The 21639-nt window shown below is 54.0% G+C and overlaps 1 protein-coding gene across 6 annotated transcripts in view; it reads right to left on the bottom strand.

Moving 5' to 3' along the window:
* Window positions 1-8457, bottom strand: part of pbx4 (pre-B-cell leukemia transcription factor 4) — a 31913-nt gene extending 23456 nt beyond the window's left edge. For 2 of the 6 annotated variants that reach the window (XM_088932390.1, XM_088932395.1), the window contains exons 1-3: window positions 7172-7680; window positions 2722-2841; window positions 1964-2037 (exon numbers count right to left, since the gene is read on the bottom strand). In XM_088932390.1, the coding sequence (XP_088788516.1) occupies window positions 1964-2037; window positions 2722-2841; window positions 7172-7356 (379 nt within the window). In that variant the 5' untranslated portion in view covers window positions 7357-7680. Of the gene's footprint in view, window positions 1-1963; window positions 2038-2721; window positions 2842-7171 lie in introns of all 6 variants that reach the window. The other 4 variants (XM_088932394.1, XM_088932396.1, XM_088932391.1 and 1 more) reach the window with 3 other exon arrangements.
* Window positions 8458-21639: the final 13182 nt, after the last annotated feature.

Genomic DNA, 21639 nt, shown 5'->3' with positions numbered 1-21639 from the left:
CACATATTCAAAGCCCTTAAAGGCACCGACCAAGTCAACCCAGCGGACTTCATCAGAACCAACAGGGAGCCATGAGGCACTTCTTTATACCAGGGGTTGTGGGAAAAATGGAACAAGCTACCCAGCCATGTTGTTGAAACCTGGCGTCTTTCAGGGAACAACAAACTGGGACCCTTGGATCAACTGGATACTAAAAAGCCAAACGAGCAGGGCAGGCCGCATGGCCTGATCTTGATCTTGTCAAATCACAGAGAAGGACAAAGATTGTGCGCCAGAGGCACGGACTGAATACAACTGCATACCTCCCCATACCAGAGACAGAGGAGAAACAAGAAGCAGAAGAGGAGAGGAGAGAGAGCGAACAGACCTGGCACATGCAGGGAGACTTCCTTCACAATGAAAACAATCCAACAAACTGATCCCTGAGGAATTCACAACCCCTCCCCCTCTCCTCCACACTCCGCCATTAACATATCAAAGCACCAGGCCCTGCTCCGCCTGTTCTGCAGGAGGGTCAGGAGGAGAGAGAGAGAGAGACACACAGGGAGAGCGGGGGGGAGGAAGAGGAGTAATGACAAGAGGGTCAGGAGGAGGAGGCCGACCAGGCCTGCAGCGGACTGCAATGATCAGTTCACATACAAGAATTCCCGCAACTCGAGACTGCAATTATGGACGTACCCAAAGCGTAAAAGCATTAGGGCAACAATCTCAATATCTTTTTAACCAACAATCTACCCTTTTCATAAGACTACTGCTCCCTCCCTCTGTCCCTCGCCTCCCATCACTCTCTCCCTTTTCCTCTGCTCTCTCTCCCTCTCCATCTCAGGGGCTCGAAGGCAAAATGTAAAAAAATCAAAGTGAATGACATTAGGTAAATAAGACAGCTGGTTGCCAGGGTAACTGAACCCCCCTCCTGACCCCCCCACACCCCCCTTCCTTCCATCCCCAGCCAATCAGAGCCCAGCGTGAGAGGCTGACTGACAGATCGCCATGACAGCCGGCAGAGGCTGCCTTTCACAGCACATCCCATCAATACTGAGAGAGAGAGGGAGAGGAGAGTGTCCATGTTCAGAGACAATGAGAGAAGTCTGTGTGGTCTTGGGGGAGAGGCAGCGAGTCGAGAGTGAAGCTGAAGTTAGGAAAGAGATCAAATATAATCTTGGCTAATAACTAACAGGGGTATGATTACAATATATGTAACTAATCCAGTTCACAGTAAAGTCAGTCCAGTCCAGTATAGCCTGGAGAGTCTCAGACTGCTCTGTCAGTGTGAGTCTGATTATAATCTCAGTAACTAATCCAGCTCACAGTAAAGTCAGCCCAGTACAGCCTGGAGAGTCTCAGACTGCTCTGTCAGAGTCAGTGTGGGTCTGATTATAATCTCAGTTGATAACTAATCTACCTCACAGTAAAGTCAGTCCAGTCTGGAGACTTTCAGAATGCTCTGTCAGTGTGAGTCTGATTATAATCTCAGCTAACAATTAATCCAGCTCACAGAAACTCAACCCAAAGATTTTGCCATTAAAATGGTGGACAAAACACAGTAATACTCATCTTCTATAGCCATGTGTGTTCTTTTACAACCTGAATGCTACAAATAACACTAGTAACAAAAAAGTCAAACAGCACTAAAACTACAAATCACATTAAGACCAGAACGATAGTCAGTGCCCAACAAGAGGTGGAATAACTATTTTCTAAAGAAACACTGAGAAAAACAATACAGGACATCGTCCAAGAACTGCAACAGCACATCAACCCAGAACCAGACAAATCGGCGATCTATCCGTTTCATCAATCACCAAGTCAAACTGTAAAAACCCCAAAGCTGCCACAAACCAATCCATCATCCCAAGTGACCCGCGGGTCAGCCCGCTGGTCGATCCGTGAGCCCCGCAGGGTCCAGCGGGAGCCCGGAACCGCTCCGGTTTTACCTGCCCAGCTCAGCCGCCACCCGCCTCACCTGTCTTCTCCTTGATCTCGCACAGCACGCTGAAGAGGGCCGGCTTCATCCTGTGGCAGTTCAGCGCGTGCTTCCTGCAGGGGGGGAGGGAGAGAGGGGCCGGCGTCAGAAACGAGAACCCGCGCTCCAGCGCGACACACGGAGGACCCGCGGCAACAGCAGCCAGCGGCCCCTCCGACCGAGACCCATGAGCCTCCCCGAGCTCCCGACGAGGACTGGAGGCGGCAGGACTTAAGAACGGGAGGCACGTCGGGGACTCGGAAATGGCCCAGTCCCACACGTCAGAAGTCCGCACGTTGTGCAAACGCACAAACTGCACGCTGCAGGCATAGTGGGTCAGCCGTTTGAGATCATGCAGTTCTTTATAGAACGGATTGCTTAATGAAGAGCGGGGCCACAGGGACACCCCATCAGGCTCCGGCAGCGATGTGACCCGCTCCAGGTCGCTCCTGCTCTTACACAGACACTCCCCACACGAGCTTCCAGGTAAGCCAAAACCCACCTTGCTTTGAATAAACATGCCCCATTCCCAGCAGAAAATTTCACCTGAGCTTCCTACTCCTGCAGCTCGCACAAGCGGGAGTGGGTCGGACTGCTGCCCAGTGGGAGCCGGGTTTGACCCCCTGTAACCCCTAGTGCCCTCCACACCTCGCGAAGGGTGTGCAGGGGTGCTGCCAGTACAATGTAGCTACTACGCGGAGCAAGTGGGGAGGGGGAGAGAGGGGGGAGGAGGAAAGGGGGGGGCTCATTTTACTGACCTGTGCTGGAAGTTGAGTGGCAGGTCAGTTCCTGCCGTGCCCCCCCCTGCGACCCCTCCCTCTCCTGGGGCAGTACGGTCCTCTCCTGCCCCCCAGCGGGGTCGCTCGTCACGCCAGGATCTGAGGACACAGCGCGCACGCATCAGCAACCACAACACCACTGCAACCTCCTGCCCCCCGCGAAACGCTACACGCACCTGCAGAGGCCAACAGTGGCTCGTAGTCGAACTCCTGCTGTTCAGCAAGTCTGATCCACACCAGGTTTTGTGACTAGACTCAAGGGCTCTAGTATGGGGGGGGGGCACCAGGCGCTAGAGAGATGAGCCTCACGGCGAGTAAACCTGCACAGGTAGACCGCCTGCCCAGAGCAATCCAGAGTCGCCCTGCTGGTGAAGCCTGGAGAAGATCAGACTGCCAAACAACAGGAATCTGATCCCGTCTCTGCCTCCTCCTTTACTGACCAGTCCTTCGAAGTCTGCCAGTTTTAAGAATGGAAGACCCTGACTCCAACTGAGGAATCAAGAACAGGGACTGAATAAGACCACAGCCTAGGTTCTCCAAGGAGAACAAGATGTCCACAGGGAGGACCCTGACCTCTGCAGTGAAGCAGGCTCATGTTAACAGCCAGGCAATGGTGCAGTAGAACACCAATGGTGCACAGCTGGGGAAAAAAGCGCCAAGACACTCCAACATCACAGAAAACCAATGGACCTCTCGCTGCACAGCAGTTTGAGCCATTTCAAGTTTTACAGCATCAAAGAGCACCATTAAAAACTGTAGAACTGATGTAGAAAATTATATTGACACGCAATAACTGTTTTGGCTTTAATATTGGTGACATGAGCTGGTAATACGATTACATTTACAACAATGCTCGATACTACTGACCATACTGCACAAGGTCTAGAAGAGTCCAGAGCCCTGTGACTGGGCTGTGTCAGTGTCCTGGACTCCACAGGGACTAGAAGAGTCCAGAGCCCTGTGACTGGGCTGTGTCAGTGTCCTGGACTCCACAGGGACTAGAAGAGTCCAGAGCCCTGTGACTGGGCTGTGTCAGTGTCCTGGACTCCACAGGGACTAGAAGAGTCTAGAGCCTGTGACTGGGCTGTGTCAGTGTCCTGGACATACAGGACTTGGAGAGCAATCGATGCAGACAGAGAAAAAGAGACGACACAGACTTTGAGATGCAGATGTAGTACCAAGATAAGAGGGCTCCTGTGTGGGCACAGCTGCCGTGTGACACCGCATCAAGGCTCAAGACTGTCATGTGATCGCACTGTGGGAAACTAAAGCGCCCAGAAGCCATTCCCTGCCTGCCCAGCTGGGCGCCAGCTCTGCGGCTTCACAGCAGCTAGCCTGGAAATCACAGCCTGGGGGTGCCACAGACACAGAGCTCTCACAAACACACCAACTGACAGATCCACACGCAGGACGCAGAATAATAAGGCAACCAGATTAGACTCCCAGCACACAGCTGCCAGAGAGCTGTACCAGGTTTTACGAACACAGGTATGTTGGCACTGATAGAGCAGAAGAGCACTTTCAACAAAGGTTTCTTAATTCAGCTCCTCGGCTTCTGCAATTCGAAGCTGAAGAGCTAACAACCTGCGATCACCAGCCTCCAGGTGCCCATTTCCACACACAGCTGCAGCTGAGAACACCCAGTGCAGATCAGACTGCTGTACACTGGGAGTCTGACCTTTCTCAGTACATACTGGTCTCTCTGCAATGAGCAGACCAAGCCAAGCCGCACAACTACTTCCAGAACTGGGAGCAGCAGACAGAACCCAACATGTACCGTGATCCATGGAGAGCTGCAGCGTTCAAGCCACCTGCTGGCGTTAAGCAAAAGGAGATTTGCTAGGATGAGAAGCCGATCTCTTTCTAAGAAAAGGCTGGATGAGATTCCGGGAGCTCGATGAGCCCAGAGCCCACACCAGTTTGGGACTGCTTTAACGTCCAGAAGCTCCGAAACAGCATCCCGGGATCCTAGAGCTACCGGGCTGCAGCCCAAACAGGAGGAGACCTGTAAATCTGCGGATATCTGTGCACCACTGTTCAGCCTCGGCACGGTTCTCCAGCAGCAAAATCAACAGTAGGAGGCGCTCGCTCCCAGACTGGCTTGGGGCCCTAGGAGGCCCCTCAGCAACAGGTAACCCCACTCCGTTCTCATTTTCGGCACAGCCAGCCCCCCTGCTACCGGATGAAGGTCTCAAAGACGTGGATAGCTTTTCGGGGGGGGGGGGCAGACACGGGGCCTGACGGGCCGAGGGGGCCAAGGATCCGAGAGGGTCCGGCGACCGGGCTGCACTGACTGACGACCAGGCCGAACCGAAGGCAGGTCGCCGTGGGGTCGAGGGGACCGTCGCACGCCGGGAATTACCGCCAAGCCACCATCTTTAATCCCAGAAGCCCGGTAACTAAAGAGGCCGGGCCGAGACTACGAGGACGTCCGAGGCCCCCCCACCGCGAGCTACAAGCAGGGGAAAGAAAGGGATCCACTCCTCTCATTTCTCCGGCTGAAACGCTCGACGTCAAGTATAATCTCCTTGCCCCTCCTACCCCAGCCGTGCTTGAGGCCCAGAGCTCCTTAATGGAAACTCAATTTGCGGGCAGCTGCAAAGCCACACTTATTTATCGGAGAATTGATTGGGTCCGGTTGGCCACACATCAGGATGAGCAGCGCAGAGGAGCGATACAGAGCGATAGGAAACAAATGAATAAATTAAGAATGGGACCCAGCTGGTCAAACGGTGCTTTTTAATAAATTAGACCAAACTGCCTGGGAGGGGGGGGGGGGGGGGGGGGGGGGCTTTAATATACTAATAATAGAAACCACTGGACACAAAACTTGCATAAAAAGGAGCGTATTTTTCCCAGAATATCGAACCGTACTTTTCTGTCAGCATCCAGACATTAATTTAACCTTTTAACCAGAAATGTTAGTTGAGAAATAAGTCTCATACCAGCACTGAACGAGTGTGCGTGTAGGCGATACAACCCGCCACAGGTTCCGACCGGAACGGACCGGTACCTCAGCGCTGCTCACCGCCCGGTACCACGACGCCACCCTCAACCTTTTCCTCTCAGGTGGGCTTCTCATCGAGGAAAGCGCTTTTATTTCCGGAGAAGGTTGTGATGGAAGTGTTTCCGTTTTTCTGTCCCGCTTGCCGTCTTCGAAACGGCGGTCCCGGGCCAGCCCACTGACACGAACCCCTCTACCTCAGCTCACCCGTCGGCGGCCGCTGACCCGTCAGGAACAGGTCAGTAACCTCCGGGTCTTAGTTTTCCGAGAGACATTTGTCCCCCAGTCTCTCCCGGACGTTCAGAAACGTCTTTAAACCCGGAGAGCGATCTTGGGCGCGAGAGAGTAACAAAACCCAGTTTTGACCGATCGGAAAACGGGCTTCGCCCCTAAAACGCAGAATAGTGGTTCGCGAAAAGTCGGGTAACCCCCCCCCACACACACACACACACACAACCTGTGGATAAACTCGCACCCCAGTGCTGCCGGGGCTCCCCCACACCCGCCGCTCGAGAGCGACCCCGGACCGCCGACGCAGTGGTCGCAGGCACGAGCCCCCCCCCCCACACACACACACCGCCGAGCTCGCGGCCTCTTCTCGGGGACCCGAGACAGGGGGCCTCGCGCTCAGAGGCGCGACGTCACAGCGCTCTGCACCGCGGCCTCGCGCGGGGGACCCCACTCAATTAAGGCCGCCAGCAAGAGGGCTTTCTGCTCTTGGGGGTGACCTGGACAACACATGCCGAACAGCAGCCCACAGGGGTGACCAGGGGACCGCACTCCCCAACCCCCTTCCTCTTGACCGAGTCACCCCCCGAGTTCAAAACCCACCCCAGAGCTGCACGAGGACACACGGATCCCCCCTGTGCACGCCCCCACCCCATGTCACGGACTCGGGGGAGAGTGGGTAACCCTAAGCACTAGCGCATTGAATGGCAAGGCTTACCACGGGAGTGACGAGCACTAAACACTCTCGGGGGGCACCCCTCTCCCGAACCCCCAGTAGCCAACCTCCGAGATAGGCGTCCGCGAGCGAGCGAGCGGGGCACCAGCCACGTCGCGCGTGTGATCCGCGCACACCACCCCGGGGCAGGGACACGGACACGGGCCTGGGGGGTAACAGCAGCAGGAGAGTGGGGGTCCGTCCGCCGTCTCCCCCAGCGCCCTGTGCGCGTTCACGCCGCCCCCCCAGCCACCAGCCACCTCGGCCACAGCGCGGAGCAGCCTCCGCGAGCTGCCACGAGCCGCAGCGCCTCAAGCGCGCGGGCCGGGTCCGCTCCACTCGCGTCCGCGTGCAGCCCCCCCCCCCCACCCCACTCTCAACCCCGGCTCGGCGCTTTGTCTCGGCTCTCAATACCCCCCCTCCCTCCTCCTCCTCCCCGCCCTCGCCCCTCACTCCTCTCCCGGCGCCTGCGGCCGCCTCACCTGGCCTGCGCCTCGTCCAGGCTCTCGTCGGTGATGGCCATGATCTGCTGGAGGATGTCGCCGATGTCCTGCTGGGGCTGCCCCAGCGCCTGCTGCTTGCGCACCGAGTCGGGGTCCCCGACGTCGGTCTGCTGTAGTCCGCTCAGACCGGAGAGACCCGTCAGCATGCGGGTCTGGTCATCCATCTTTCCGAGAGCGGGCTCGCCGTCTTTCTCGGGGAGCGGGGCTGGTGGTGTGTGTGTAGTGCCGAGACGGTGGCGGCGGGTTTGTAAATCTCTCTCTCGCTCTCTATCTCTCTGCACACACGGGGCTCTCGACCCGAGGAAAACTCAATCCGCTCGCTTAGAAAAAGAAATCTCGGACTTAGGAAAGGAAGCAAAAAAAAACAAATGTCTTTATATCTACGGGGCTCTACAAAACACGGATGGGAAGTTATGACCGATGCACGCGTCGGCCCATCAAATACGGCAAGTGTCCCCTAGTTTCGGAGAGGCCAAAAAAAAAAAAAAACCCCAATAACCCGTCTCCGAAACGACAAGAAAAAAAACAACAACAACATAAAAGCTTTAAAAAAAAAACGAAAGGGCCACGCCGACGCCGGGCAGAGCTACATCCAGAGCGGGAGCCGCGGCGATCAGAGAGCCCTGGCGGCGCGCGGCATTGTTCCCGACGACGGAGAGCAGCCGGAGAGGCGGGATCGCATACCGCGCCGTCGCGAGGGAGAGCCCCGGACAGGGACGCGCGCGCGGACCTCAAGACGCCGAGCCGGCTCGCGGCAGCCAGCAGGAGCGAGGATGGAAGCGACGCAGAACTAGTGGGGGTGCGGGGGGGGGGAGGGGGGGTGTTGGGGTTCTCTTCTTTCTTTTGTTTTTTTTTTTGGGGTCCGGAGTTCAAACCACGAGAGACGAGAGAAACGCACCCCGAGAATTCAGACGGAACGGGTCCGCTCTCCAGGAAGAAAAAAAAAACACAACAAACAGAAAGAGACGGGGGAGGGGGGGGGTGGGGGGTGTCGGGAGATCTTCCGAACAGAACAACAGAAGATGGGGAACGTGTAAGAGAAAGATCCCGAGTCTCCGACCTCCCTTTCCGTCCAAAGCCGGGAACACGACCCCGTGCGGCGCTCTCCCGTCTTCCCTCGCCGCTCCCGCCGTGCGCGACCGGGTCGCCGTGAACCGAACTCCACACTTCGGTAATAAACTAGTTGTGAAAACGCGACGCGACCGCAGAGCCCAGCGTGTCGCTCGCGCCTCTCCGCTCTCCTCCACGCGCAAACCAACCACCACGGCGGAGGGGTGGGAGGACCGAGGGAGGGGGCAAAAAAATAGAGAGAGAGAGAGAGAAACTCGATACAAAAGCCCGGTCTGTTCCGGCCCTCCGCGCAGCCGAGGCGAGCTGTCTTGCTGGTGTGCCTTTCTTCTCTCCTCCCCCAGCTCCCCGCACGCCACGGCAGTCTCGCGCACTCAGACTCTGTACTCGCCGTTACGTCATCCGCCGGGGGGGAGGAGGAGGAGGAGGAGGAGGGGGGGGGCGCTGTGATACCGCGGCCGGCCGCTAGGGGGAGCGCTACCTGTGCAGGGCTGCGTGGACATACAGGACGTGTGCGAGTACCTCTCGTGGTTCTGCTTTTACACCTTTTTTGTGTGTGTGTGTGTGTTTTTTCTCAGGGGCAGTGTAGACGACTCCTGCCCCGCCCCCGCCGCAGGGCGTACGCACAAGCACAATATTAATCGCACGGGTGTGGTGCCCCCCCCCCCCGAAAGGTCACGGAGCAGTCAGGAGGCCAGCGAGCCGCCCGCCTGGACGGCCCGCTCTGCTGTATCCATGCGCTCTTCCCCGGCTGCGAGCTCGCTCGGGTCTTTCTTGGACAGCGAGACGCCACGGGCCCGCCCCCCGCTTTGATTGGCAGCTCCGTTGCCATTGGAGACGAGCGAGCAAGCGGTGAGTGTGTGTGTGTGTGCGCGCGGGGGGGAGGGGGCGGGGAGCCGGAGTCTCGAGCCCCGTTCTACCCGCCCACTTCGGCGGTGATTGACTGCTGTGGTTGCCGTGGAGACGGGCTGGGGGAGGGGAGGGAATTTGGAAGTTTAATTTTTTATTTCGCCCGGCCTATTAAAACCGCTCTAACCTCACACACACACACACTGTGATTGACAAGGGGCAGGAGCGGTTGCTAAGAAACAGGTTTGTTTTCTTAACCCCCCCCCCACCACGGAAAATCTGTTACAGATGATAAAAGGAACAGTGGAAATTCCCAGAACGGTCACACAGCCATGAAAACTTTTTATTCAGCAATGTATTGCGCACACTTTGCGGTGTCCGAACTGAACTTCGGGAGTTTTAGGTTTTTCAAACGGTAATTAAAATGGCAATTAACAGGCGAGAAGAGGCGGCGAGCGGTCGCAGCGCCGCGACAGACGGGAGGGTCAGGCTGCCTCTCCGCGGTCCCGTTTGAACTTCTCAATTAACTTAATTGATGTAATTACAGATATAATTACTGTTATTAACATTTTTTCAAGGTCTTGGGAAGCTGACAGCTTTAAGGATGAGCCCGATTCACGCAACAGCGGCCGAGAGATATTTCTGTTTCAGTCGGCACATAGATATGTCATGTTCTCTGTCACTGCAGTACTGAACACTGCGCTGTGTGACTCAGAGCTCTACTGAACACTGCACTGTGACTCACAGCTCTACTGAACACTGCACTGTGTGACTCAGAGCTCTACTGAACACTGCACTGTGACTCACAGCTGTACTGAACACTGCACTGTGTGACTCAGAGCTCTACTGAACACTGCACTGTGTGGCTCAGAGCTCTACTGAACACTACACTGTGACTCACAGCTGTACTGAACACAGCACTGTGTGACTCAGAGGTGTACTGAGCACTGCGCTGTGTGGCTCAGAGCTCTACTGAACACTGCGCTGTTTGACTCAGAGCTCTACTGAACACTGCGCTGTGACTCACAGCTGTACTGAACACAGCACTGTGTGACTCAGAGGTGTACTGAACACTGCCCTGTGTGGCTCAGTGTGTCAGAGCTGTACTGAACGCTGCACAGTGACTCACAGCTGTACTGAACACTGCACTGTGTGACTCAGAGCTGTACTGAACACTGCACAGTGACACAGCTGTACTGAACACAGCGCTGTGTGGCTCAGAGCTCTACTGAACACTGCACAGTGACTCACAGCTGTACTGAACACTGCGCTGTGTGACTCAGAGCTCTACTGAACACTGCGCTGTGACTCAGAGCTCTACTGAACACTGCGCTGTGTGACTCAGAGGTGTACTGAACACTGCGCTGTGTGGCTCAGTGTGTCAGAGCTCTACTGAACACTGCACAGTGACTCACAGCTGTACTGAACACAGTTCTGTGACTCATAGCTGTACTGAACACAGCACTGTGTGACTCAGGTGTACTGAACACTGTGCTGTGTGGCTCAGTGTGTCAGAGCTGTACTGAACACTGCACTGTGACTCACAGCTGTAGTGAACAGTGCTGTGTGATTCACAGCTGTACAGAACACTGCACTGTGATTCACAGCTGTACTGAACACTGCGCTGTGTGACAGAGCTCTACTGAACACTGCACTGTGGCTCACAGCTGTACTGAACACTGCACTGTGTGGCTCAGTGTGTCAGAGCTGTACTGAACACTGCACTGTGGCTCACAGCTGTACTGAACACAGTACTGTGTGACTCTGTGTGTCAGAGCTGTACTGAACAGAGTGCTGTGTGACTCAGTGTGTCAGAGCTGTACTGAACACTGCGCTGTGTGATTCAGAGCTGTACTGAGCACTGCGCTGTATGATTCAGTGTGTCAGAGCTGTACTAAACACTGCACTGTGTGACTTACAAGGGGAGCCGTGTGTGTCCACCTCTGCTTTTTGAGAGACCTCTGGTCTTCCTAAGAGAGCATCAAGTCTATTAAAACATCCTATCTCCATGCACGCCCAGCCCCCGTCCACAATCTGTCTTCCTGTGAGGAGGGGCAGTGCAGATTAAAAAGCTGGCAGGCTCTGTTTCTGACTTGTGTTTTCTGCCAACCTGCACAGTTTCCGAGTTTCTGAGACCATTCAGCCACTGGGGCAGTTCATCACGCTGATAAAAGTGCAGATAAGAAGACAGGGTGATGGATAAACATAGGAGCAGGAGAGAGGGGAGTCCCGTCTGTCCTCATCAGGGTGTGCGAGGAAGCAGGCCGGCTTTGTGCTTAGGAGCAGCAAAACTTTCCAGAGTAATCAGACCGCAATCAATCTGCCGACCGCCAGCTATTGGTCCTGGACAGACACTGCTCTACTGAGCATCAGCAGAGAGCTGCCTTCCCTCTGTCTGTATCCTGTATCAACAGAGAGGTGTAGGACTGTCTGTGTTCATACTGTATCAACAGAGAGGTGTAGGACTGTCTGTGTGCGTACTGTATCAACAGAGAGGTGTAGGACTGTCTGTGTGCGTACTGTATCAACAGAGAGGTGTACTACTGTCTGTGTTCATACTGTATCAACAGAGGGGTGTAGGACTGTCTGTGTGCTACTGTATCAACAGAGAGGTGTAGGACTGTCTGTGTGCTACTGTATCAACAGAGGGGTGTAGGACTGTCTGTGTTCATACTGTATCAACAGAGAGGTGTAGGACTGTCTGTGTTCATACTGTATCAACAGAGAGGTGTAGGACTGTCTGTGTTCATACTGTATCAACAGAGAGGTGTACTACTGTCTGTGTTCATACTGTATCAACAGAGAGGTGTAGGACTGTGTGTTACTGTATCAACAGAGGGGTGTAGGACTGTCTGTGTGCTACTGTATCAACAGAGGGGTGTAGGACTGTCTGTGTTCATACTGTATCAACAGAGGGGTGTAGGACTGTCTGTGTTCATACTGTATCAACAGAGAGGTGTAGGACTGTCTGTGTTCATACTGTATCAACAGAGAGGTGTACTACTGTCTGTGTTCATACTGTATCAACAGAGGGGTGTAGGACTGTCTGTGTTCATACTGTATCAACAGAGAGGTGTAGGACTGTCTGTGTTCATACTGTATCAACAGAGAGGTGTACTACTGTCTGTGTTCATACTGTATCAACAGAGGGGTGTAGGACTGTCTGTGTGCGTACTGTATCAACAGAGAGGTGTAGGACTGTCTGTGTTCATACTGTATCAACAGAGGGGTGTAGGACTGTCTGTGTTCATACTGTATCAACAGAGAGGTGTAGGACTGTCTGTGTTCATACTGTATCAACAGAGAGGTGTAGGACTGTCTGGTATCATACTGTATCAACAGAGGGGTGTAGGACTGTGTTCATACTGTATCAACAGAGAGGTGTAGGACTGTCTGTGTTCATACTGTATCAACAGAGGGGTGTAGGACTGTCTGTGTTCATACTGTATCAACAGAGGGGTGTAGGATTGTCTGTGTTCATACTGTATCAACAGAGGGGTGTAGGACTGTCTGTGTTCATACTGTATCAACAGAGAGGTGTAGGACTGTCTGTGTTCATACTGTATCAACAGAGAGGTGTACTACTGTCTGTGTTCATACTGTATCAACAGAGGGGTGTAGGACTGTCTGTGTTCATACTGTATCAACAGAGAGGTGTAGGACTGTCTGTGTTCATACTGTATCAACAGAGAGGTGTACTACTGTCTGTGTTCATACTGTATCAACAGAGAGGTGTAGGACTGTCTGTGTTCATACTGTATCAACAGAGAGGTGTAGGACTGTGTTCATACTGTATCAACAGAGAGGTGTAGGACTGTCTGTGTTCATACTGTATCAACAGAGGGGTGTAGGACTGTCTGTGTTCATACCGTATCAACAGAGGGGTGTAGGACTGTCTGTGTTCATACTGTATCAACAGAGGGGTGTAGGATTGTCTGTGTTCATACTGTATCAACAGAGAGGTGTAGGACTGTCTGTGTTCATACTGTATCAACAGGGAGGTGTACTACTGTCTGTGTACTCGTGTATTCTGTGTACTGTGTATTCATAGTTATGCTATTGTCTTATGGCGTCAGTGTGTGTGTCTGCACCTTGTATTCAATAAAGGAGCACTCTTCTCTCGTTTTCTCTCAAGTTCTGCTTGCTGTAGTAGTCTGTATGTTAATGTGCCTGCAGGTCAGCACTATCAACAGCAACTGTCCTGCAAATGATGACCCAGCCAAAGACCAGCAAAAACAAAGCTCTACATTGTAGAAGCTCACCAAAATACTGAGTAAATTCCTCCATCCCCCTCCCCTTCCGCACTCCCTAGGCCCCCCTTGTTCATTCAGATTAATTAGCCCATGAAGCAATTAGGATAAATGCATCATGTAAATGTCTCTTCCCTCAGCCCAAATGTAAAAGCAGAGAGAAGCATTTTTTCTTCTTGCAGGCTTGCAGTCACACAGTATAACGTCTGTTAAAACTGCAGATGAGCTGGACTGAGTGTCTCTACAGTTACTCTACAGGTCTGAGGATGATGATGATGGAGTGTTAATGTGAAGATCCAGAGGAGCTGGACTGAGAGTCGCTACAGTTACTCTACAGGTCTGAGGATGATGATGGAGTGTTAATGTGAAGATACAGAGGAGCTGGACTGAGTGTCTCTACAGTTACTCTACAGATCTGAGGATGATGATGATGGGGTGTTAATGTGAAGATACGGAGGAGCTGGACTGAGTGTCTCTACAGTTACTCTACAGATCTGAGGATGATGATGGAGTGTTAATGTGAAGATACAGAGGGGTTGGACTGAGTGTCTCTACAGTTACTCTACAGATCTGAGGATGATGATGATGGAGTGTTAATGTGAAGATACAGAGGAGCTGGACTGAGTGTCTCTACAGTTACTCTACAGGTCTGAGGATGATGATGATGGAGTGTTAATGTGAAGATACAGAGGGGCTGGACTGAGTGTCTCTAGTTACTCTACAGATCTGATTATCATATTAATAGCAAGCCGTCCCTGTGAAACAGCTGTGCACAATGATAGAGTGTTAATATGAAGATAGATACAACACTGCTTGTTCTGCATTATTGTGATCTTCTCTTGTAAAAGCCTGTGTGAGATATTAATTTAGTATATTTACAATATTTTTATTGTCTTCTGTTATTAATCCCCTATCACCCCGTAAACTACTTATCCTGGGCTCTGCCGTTGCTTTGTTGTTGTATTACTGAAAAACGCTTTTCATTATCTTTTACCTCTGTTGCAATATTAGCTTCCGTCTCGCTCTTGGCATTTCGGATGTCTTCTCCAGCTATGTCTCAGGCGCAGTGGACTCTTTTCCCATCGTGCAGCCATGAGCCCTTCACACAGCCTGAAGAAAAAGGCGTCATTCCGATGGTTTGCTTAATTTCTCCGTGCCGCCTTCCCGGTCACGCTTCCCCGGGCGCGGGCTTGATTGTTTTCAGGATGAGTCTGTGTTTTCACGATCACTGCGGCAAAGCCTGACCGCCCTCTGCTCCCAGTTCCTCCACTGGTGAGGTCCACACCTCCTTGCTTCCCAGCCTGCTTGCGTGAAGTTATAAACCTCTCCTTCTAGACGCGGGCTCTTCCTGCAGAAGGAAGCTTAGAAGAGTCAGCATATCCCAGTGTTTTTCTCACAGCTGCTCCCTTCGGTATAGCCTGGTGGCTTGAAAAGACCAGGTCTATAAGAGCGTGTTCCCTGGCTGGTGTCTTTAAGCCACCCTTAAACGTCTCGGTCAACGTAGCACCCCAGTTTACGTGTGGACCCTTGATGACCCAGATGGCAATCTGTCATCGTCTCAAACTCGCCAAGTCGGCCAAGTTTCCAGTGACACACACACGGCCTGGAGCCCGTGACCTGGGAGCTCACTAGGGCGACCTGGGTGGGGTACCTTTCTCAGGGGTGCGCCAGCCACCACTGAACACTGCTACCCCCCCTTTACGCCAGCGCCATCTTGCAAGCAAGCGCCATCGTCGGGAAATTCTGGGAGGTTAACACCAGGTGTGAGCTGGAGACCTACCAACACCCCCATTTTCCACCCCGAAGAGCCTGCGCCCCCGAGCTCCAGTTGGGTAGCCAGCAGGTTAGTCTCACGCCACAGCCCCCCGCTCCCCCACCCATCTTCGCAAAGGGACGTCTGCGCCCGGCAGATTTCTGTCAGCCCCGGTCGTACTCCAGTGTGCTCCCGACTAGAAGGGAGGTGTCGTCTACGGCTTCTGCTGCCGGATCCCACCCGCCTGCGGTGGTCTGCGGGCCTCTCGGTACCCCTCTGGTTCCAGCTCAGCTCGTCCGACTCGCACAGGCCCTGCTAGGTCCAGAGGGACCTCCCCACCTCCTGTGTCCCATCAGCTACCTGTTAAACCCCAGGCTCTCTCATGCTTCCCTGTGCTGCATGTGAGATCAGTAGATATCCCGGGAAGATCCCTGTACACCTTCTGCTCCTCGGTTCCCAAGCTAAACCCTTGAATCTGTTCTGCATCCCAGGTCTTCCCACGTGTTTTCTCCAAGCACAGACCATGACTCTGTCTACATGCTCCGGAAGGTCAGGAACCTGGGCGTCAAGTGGACAGGTGTCTGTACCCCACAAAACTGGGTCTCCTTCTGTCACTGCCTCCTTTTTCCTAGTGGTACTGTACTCCTTGGTCTGTGCAACACAAAGATGAGTCCTGTTTCCCTGGCAGTCTAGCCTGCTGTGGCCCACACGCAGCAGACCTGAAACCCATTAATAATAATATTAAGAAATAATTAAGCACCAATGATAATTGTGTGTAGCAGGATTTACTATCCTATATACTGAGCTAATCTGCATGCTGGCAGGCTGGAATACTACATTTGCCAGGTTTGATCTACTTTGACTGCTGTGATTGTGTGGTGGAATTAGGGAGATTATGTAGATTAAAATGCTATTTTTCTTTTTATATTCTAAACTGTCCCCATATCCGTAACAGATATTCATAAGCAATGTAGAGCTTTAGAGTGAAAAGCTCTATGAATGCACAATTAATCAAAAAGTAAAAAGCATAGTTGTGCACACTCTGACCCAGCCTCCTGCCTCACACTATCCCTGTGCGTGAGACAGCTGTGCACACTGACCCCAGCCTCCTGCCTCACTCTCCCTGTGCGTGTGACAGCTGTGCACACTGACCCCAGCCTCCTGCCTCTCTCTCCCTGTGTGTGAGACAGCTGTGCACACTGACCCCAGCCTCCTGCCTCTCTCTCCCTGTGTGTGAGACAGCTGTGCACACTGACCCAGCCTCCTGCCTCTCTCTCCCTGTGTGTGAGACAGCTGTGCACACTGACCCAGCCTCCTGCCTCTCTCTCCCTGTGTGTGAGACAGCTGTGCACACTGACCCAGCCTCCTGCCTCTCTCTCCCTGTGTGTGAGACAGCTGTGCACACTGACCCAGCCTCCTGCCTCTCTCTCCCTGTGTGAGACAGCTGTGCACACTGACCCAGCCTCCTGCCTCTCTCTCCCTGTGTGTGAGACAGCTGTGCACACTGACCCAGCCTCCTGCCTCTCTCTCCCTGTGTGTGAGACATCTGTGCACACTGACCCAGCCTCCTGCCTCTCTCTCCCTGTGTGTGAGACAGCTGTGCACACTGACCCAGCCTCCTGCCTCTCTCTCCCTGTGTGAGACAGTTGTGCACACTGACCCAGCCTCCTGCCTCTCTCTCCCTGTGTGTGAGACAGCTGTGCACACTGACCCAGCCTCCTGCCTCTCTCTCCCTGTGTGAGACAGCTGTGCACACTGACCCAGCCTCCTGCCTCTCTCTCCCTGTGTGAGACAGTTGTGCACACTGACCCAGCCTCCTGCCTCTCTCTCCCTGTGTGTGAGACAGCTGTGCACACTGACCCAGCCTCCTGCCTCTCTCTCCCTGTGTGTGAGACAGCTGTGCACACTGACCCAGCCTCCTCCCTTTCTCTCCCTGTGTGTGAGACAGCTGTGCACACTGACCCAGCCTCCTGCCTCACTCTCTCTGTGTGTGAGACAGCTGTGCACTCTGACCCAGCCTCCTGCCTCGCTCTTTCCCTTGGGGACGGGGCTCATTTTCATTTAAATGAGAATCGATCCCCATCTCTCACCATGCTGCCGTGGTTACCAGCCAGAGACCACTGCAGTGCACTGCCTCTCTCTACAGCTCCCCTCCCCCTCCACTTTCAGCCTCTGTCTGCCCCAGTCTGTCTGTCCAGCGCCAGTCCTTCAATCTTCATCTTCTTCAGCTTCACTGCATCTCTCGCCCTGTCTTTACCCCCTGTCTTCCTTTTTACTCCCTCAGTTACTCTACAGGTCTGAGGATGATGATGATGGGAGTGTTAATGTGAAGATACAGAGGAGCTGGACTGAGTGTCTCTACAGTTACTCTACAGGTCTGAGGATGATGATGATGGAGTGTTAATGTGAAGATACAGAGGAGCTGGACTGAGTGTCTCTACAGTTACTCTACAGGTCTGAGGATGATGATGATGGAGTGTTAATGTGAAGATACAGAGGAGCTGGACTGAGTGTCTCTATAGTGACTCTACAGATCTGAGGATGATGATGATGGGGTGTTAATGTGAAGATACAGAGGAGCTGGACTGAGTATCTCTACAGTTACTCTACAGATCTGAGGATGATGATGATGATGGAGTGTTAATGTGAAGATACAGAGGAGCTGGACTGAGTGTCTCTACAGTTACTCTACAGGTCTGAGGATGATGATGATGGAGTGTTAATGTGAAGATACAGAGGAGCTGGACTGAGTGTCTCTATAGTGACTCTACAGATCTGAGGATGATGATGATGGGGTGTTAATGTGAAGATACAGAGGAGCTGGACTGAGTGTCTCTACAGTTACTCTACAGGTCTGAGGATGATGATGATGGAGTGTTAATGTGAAGATACAGAGGAGCTGGACTGAGTGTCTCTATAGTGACTCTACAGATCTGAGGATGATGATGATGATGGGGTGTTAATGTGAAGATACAGAGGAGCTGGACTGAGTATCTCTACAGTTACTCTACAGATCTGAGGATGATGATGATGGAGTGTTAATGTGAAGATACAGAGGAGCTGGACTGAGTGTCTCTACAGTTACTCTACAGGTCTGAGGATGATGATGGAGTGTTAATGTAAAGATACAGAGGAGCTGGACAGAGTGTCTCTACAGTTACTCTACAGGTCTGAGGATGATGATGATGGGGTGTTAATGTGAAGATACAGAGGAGCTGGACTGAGTGTCTCTACAGTTACTCTACAGGTCTGAGGATGATGATGATGGAGTGTTAATGTGAAGATACAGAGGAGCTGGACTGAGTGTCTCTACAGTTACTCTACAGGTCTGAGGATGATGATGATGGAGTGTTAATGTGAAGATACAGAGGAGCTGGACTGAGTGTCTCTACAGTTACTCTACAGGTCTGAGGATGATGATGATGATGGAGTGTTAATGTGAAGATACAGAGGAGCTGGACTGAGTGTCTCTACAGTTGCTGAGGTTGTGGCTGTGAGAAGAGTCAACAGCCCCCGTCGCCTTTCCTTTCCTACACTGTATGTGCAGAAAGTAAAAACAGATGCAGCTGCAGAGACACACTGACACACAGATGGACAAAATCTGCACATATGGGCAGAAATGTAACAAGGATAGTCACACAGACAGAGAAACTTGTGCCGACACACACTTCACACACACACAGATTTCTCCAGGCTCTTTGTACATCACATTAACATAACACAGGGGAGAGTGAGTCACTGGGACAATGTCAGAGCGCCGTTCTGCTTCAGTACCCCTGCTGAGAGCAAGAGGGAGGGAGGGAGGAGAAGAGAGGGATGAGGTCTGAGGAGCTGGTGGGGGTTCTCTGTGTGTATGAGGAGGTGTGCAGAGGCAGCAAGAGGAGGGGGCTGGAAGGGAAATGCAGAAAGACAGTCTGGTGACAGAAGGAGAGGAGAGCGGAGTGGGGGGCACGCTGGGATTGAGAGACGATGAGAGCGAGGGAGGAAGCGAAGGGAGTGAAAAGGGGTGGCAGGGGGGAGGGGCAGCCCCACCACTGGTAAAGGTACAGGAGCTCCAGTAGCTCCAGGTCCACTGAGGGGAAACACCCACATCACACACACACACAGCAGCAGACAGGCCTGCGCTGAAAAACACAGACACACACGGCTGGCTGGGACCCCGGCCTTTCACAACAGGCAGCCCTGACAACCGGTCCACCCAGCACCGAGCACAGAGAGGAGCACGCTCCAACACCACGGGGCTGCAGGCGGTTCACTCCGGACATGGTGGAGGAAGGCTGGAAAACACCGCCAATGTAGCCTCTCCGCCAGCAGGAAAAGAGGCTTCTCTGCTGAACAGACCCACCCTGAGCCCCTGCACCCCCCCACCTTGAAACCTTGCGGGCTCGCTGGCTGCAGAGACCTTGCCCACCGGCTGATGACCAGTTGCATGCGCCCAAGGCAGGACGAACATGCAGCATCCTCGCACCTGGACAACACGCCAGGAATCCTGGGAGCAGGGCGTGTGTGAGGTGTGGTGATGTTCCCATAGGAACTGAAATGCAGGAAGCCTGGAGCCTGGAAGAACTATGCCTGGAGCACAAGAAATAATTAGGGTGACCATATATGATGGGAAAGGGGGGCAGTCGAGCTGTAAGCAGGTCAGAAGCATTCTGGGATTCATTCCCTTTGGCTTCAGGGCGAGACATCGAACATGGTCGGGAAGATAAGAGCAGGTGTAGACTCCCAGCCCTTCAGGGAAAAATCCTGAATGATCAGCAGAGCTCTGCACTTCTGCAGGGATCATACAGTACCCTGTGCCTAGACAGACACTCATGGCAGCGCTCCAGGCTTCGCCGTGAGACACCGAGAGAGGCCGAGAGGTCTGATGATGCTTCGGACTTGCTGCTCTCCTGACGGTATGACCGCTCCGCACCGCGAGACTCATCCGGTTCTGTTGGGTACTGACCCACAGATCCCTCTCGCTGCCGCTCGGTGGAGGAGCATGGCCGGGCTTCCACGGGGCAGCCCTGGGTGGCACCACGGGCGCGGCGGCACGGGCAGAGGGGTCTCTCGCTCGCTCCAGCGGCAGCTCACTCCTGTCTCCATCACCGTGGCGAGATAAAAAGCGTGGCAGGCGGTTCTGCCCAGCGCGCCGCACGAGATCACCAGTAAGGGGGGCCCTCCCGTCTCCCACCATAGACAGCTGCACTACGAGCAAGTGAGGCTCGGACCCCGGGAAAGTGGCAACAACTGGGAATGAGAGCCCAGGGGCCCGTGGTTCTCGCACACCGGGCCAGGCTGGGCAGAACCTCCACCCCGCTTCAGACCAACCAGACGTTCCTCTGGGATCCTCCTCTGCTCCCAGCAGGCACCACGCCGCCGGGCGGCTCCCCAGAACCCTGGTCACCTCCTCCTCCCGTCGCCAGCAGCTCTTACGGAAAACCTCAAACCCATCTCCGCAGGCCAAGCTCGCGCGCACGTGGCTTGTCGGCCCCGCAGATCGCCTTGTCGAAGGCGCGCAGACCCCCTGAGAGGTGGTGCTGAGAAACTGTTCATCACCCTCAGCACATCCGCATATAACCTTGTTTCAGGCACAGGAGCCCACAGACACCTGGCGAACTGTAACTTTCACAATTGGAGTAGTAAGATTAAGCAGGTTTAAATCTTCCCGTCAACTTCTAGCATGCGGACACCTCAACTAAGTACTTACTCACAATTCACATACATTTAGCTGTGAGAGAGGTGACTGAATGAAGACCAAAGGGGAAAGTGGGAGCTAGGAGGCACAGAGGAGCAGAGAGAAATGTATGCAGGAGAGGAGTGTATGCAGTATTGAGGAGGAGGAAGGATCGACAGAGAGGAAGGTGAGAAAGCAAAGGGGGAAGAGAGGGAGACTGAGTGAGCTGACAGCATGTGGAGGGGATGGAGGAATGAGGAGTGAGTTAGCCATGACAGGCAGGGACAGGGGAGTGTGACAGAGACTGAGAGAGGGAGGTACATTCTGGCTATGCCTCCTTAAGCAGATAATTAATGTCCTGGCTCTCTTGTCATGTATCATCTGGCATCTGAAAAACAGCGTGTGAGCACCGCTGTCCGCGCCTGGCGCTGTCACCCAGCTACAGCCCCGCTGTCCGCGCCCGGCTGTGTCCATAAGCTACAGCCCCGCTGTCCGCGCCCGGCTGTGTCCTACGGCTACAGCCCCGCTGTCCGCGCCCCGCTGTGTCACCCGGCTACAGCCCCGCTGTCCGCGCCCGGCTGTGTCCCACGGCTACAGCCCCGCTGTCCGCGCCCGGCTGTGTCACCCGGCTACAGCCCCGCTGTCCGCGCCCGGCTGTGTCACCCGGCTACAGCCCCGCTGTCCGCGCCCGGCTGTGTCACCCGGCTACAGCCCCGTTGTCCGCGCCCGGCTGTGTCCATAAGCTACAGCCCCGCTGTCCGCGCCCGGCTGTGTCCATAAGCTACAGCCCCGCTGTCCGCGCCCGGCTGTGTCACCCGGCTACAGCCCCGCTGTCCGCGCCCGGCTGTGTCACCCGGCTACAGCCCCG

The sequence above is a fragment of the Atractosteus spatula genome, chromosome 14 (assembly GCF_055471065.1).
Source record: "Atractosteus spatula isolate fAtrSpa1 chromosome 14, fAtrSpa1.hap1, whole genome shotgun sequence".
NCBI classification, from domain to species: domain Eukaryota; kingdom Metazoa; phylum Chordata; class Actinopteri; order Semionotiformes; family Lepisosteidae; genus Atractosteus; species Atractosteus spatula.
Note: the sequence above shows the minus strand (reverse complement) of the source record. Positions and strands in the feature narration are given on the sequence as shown.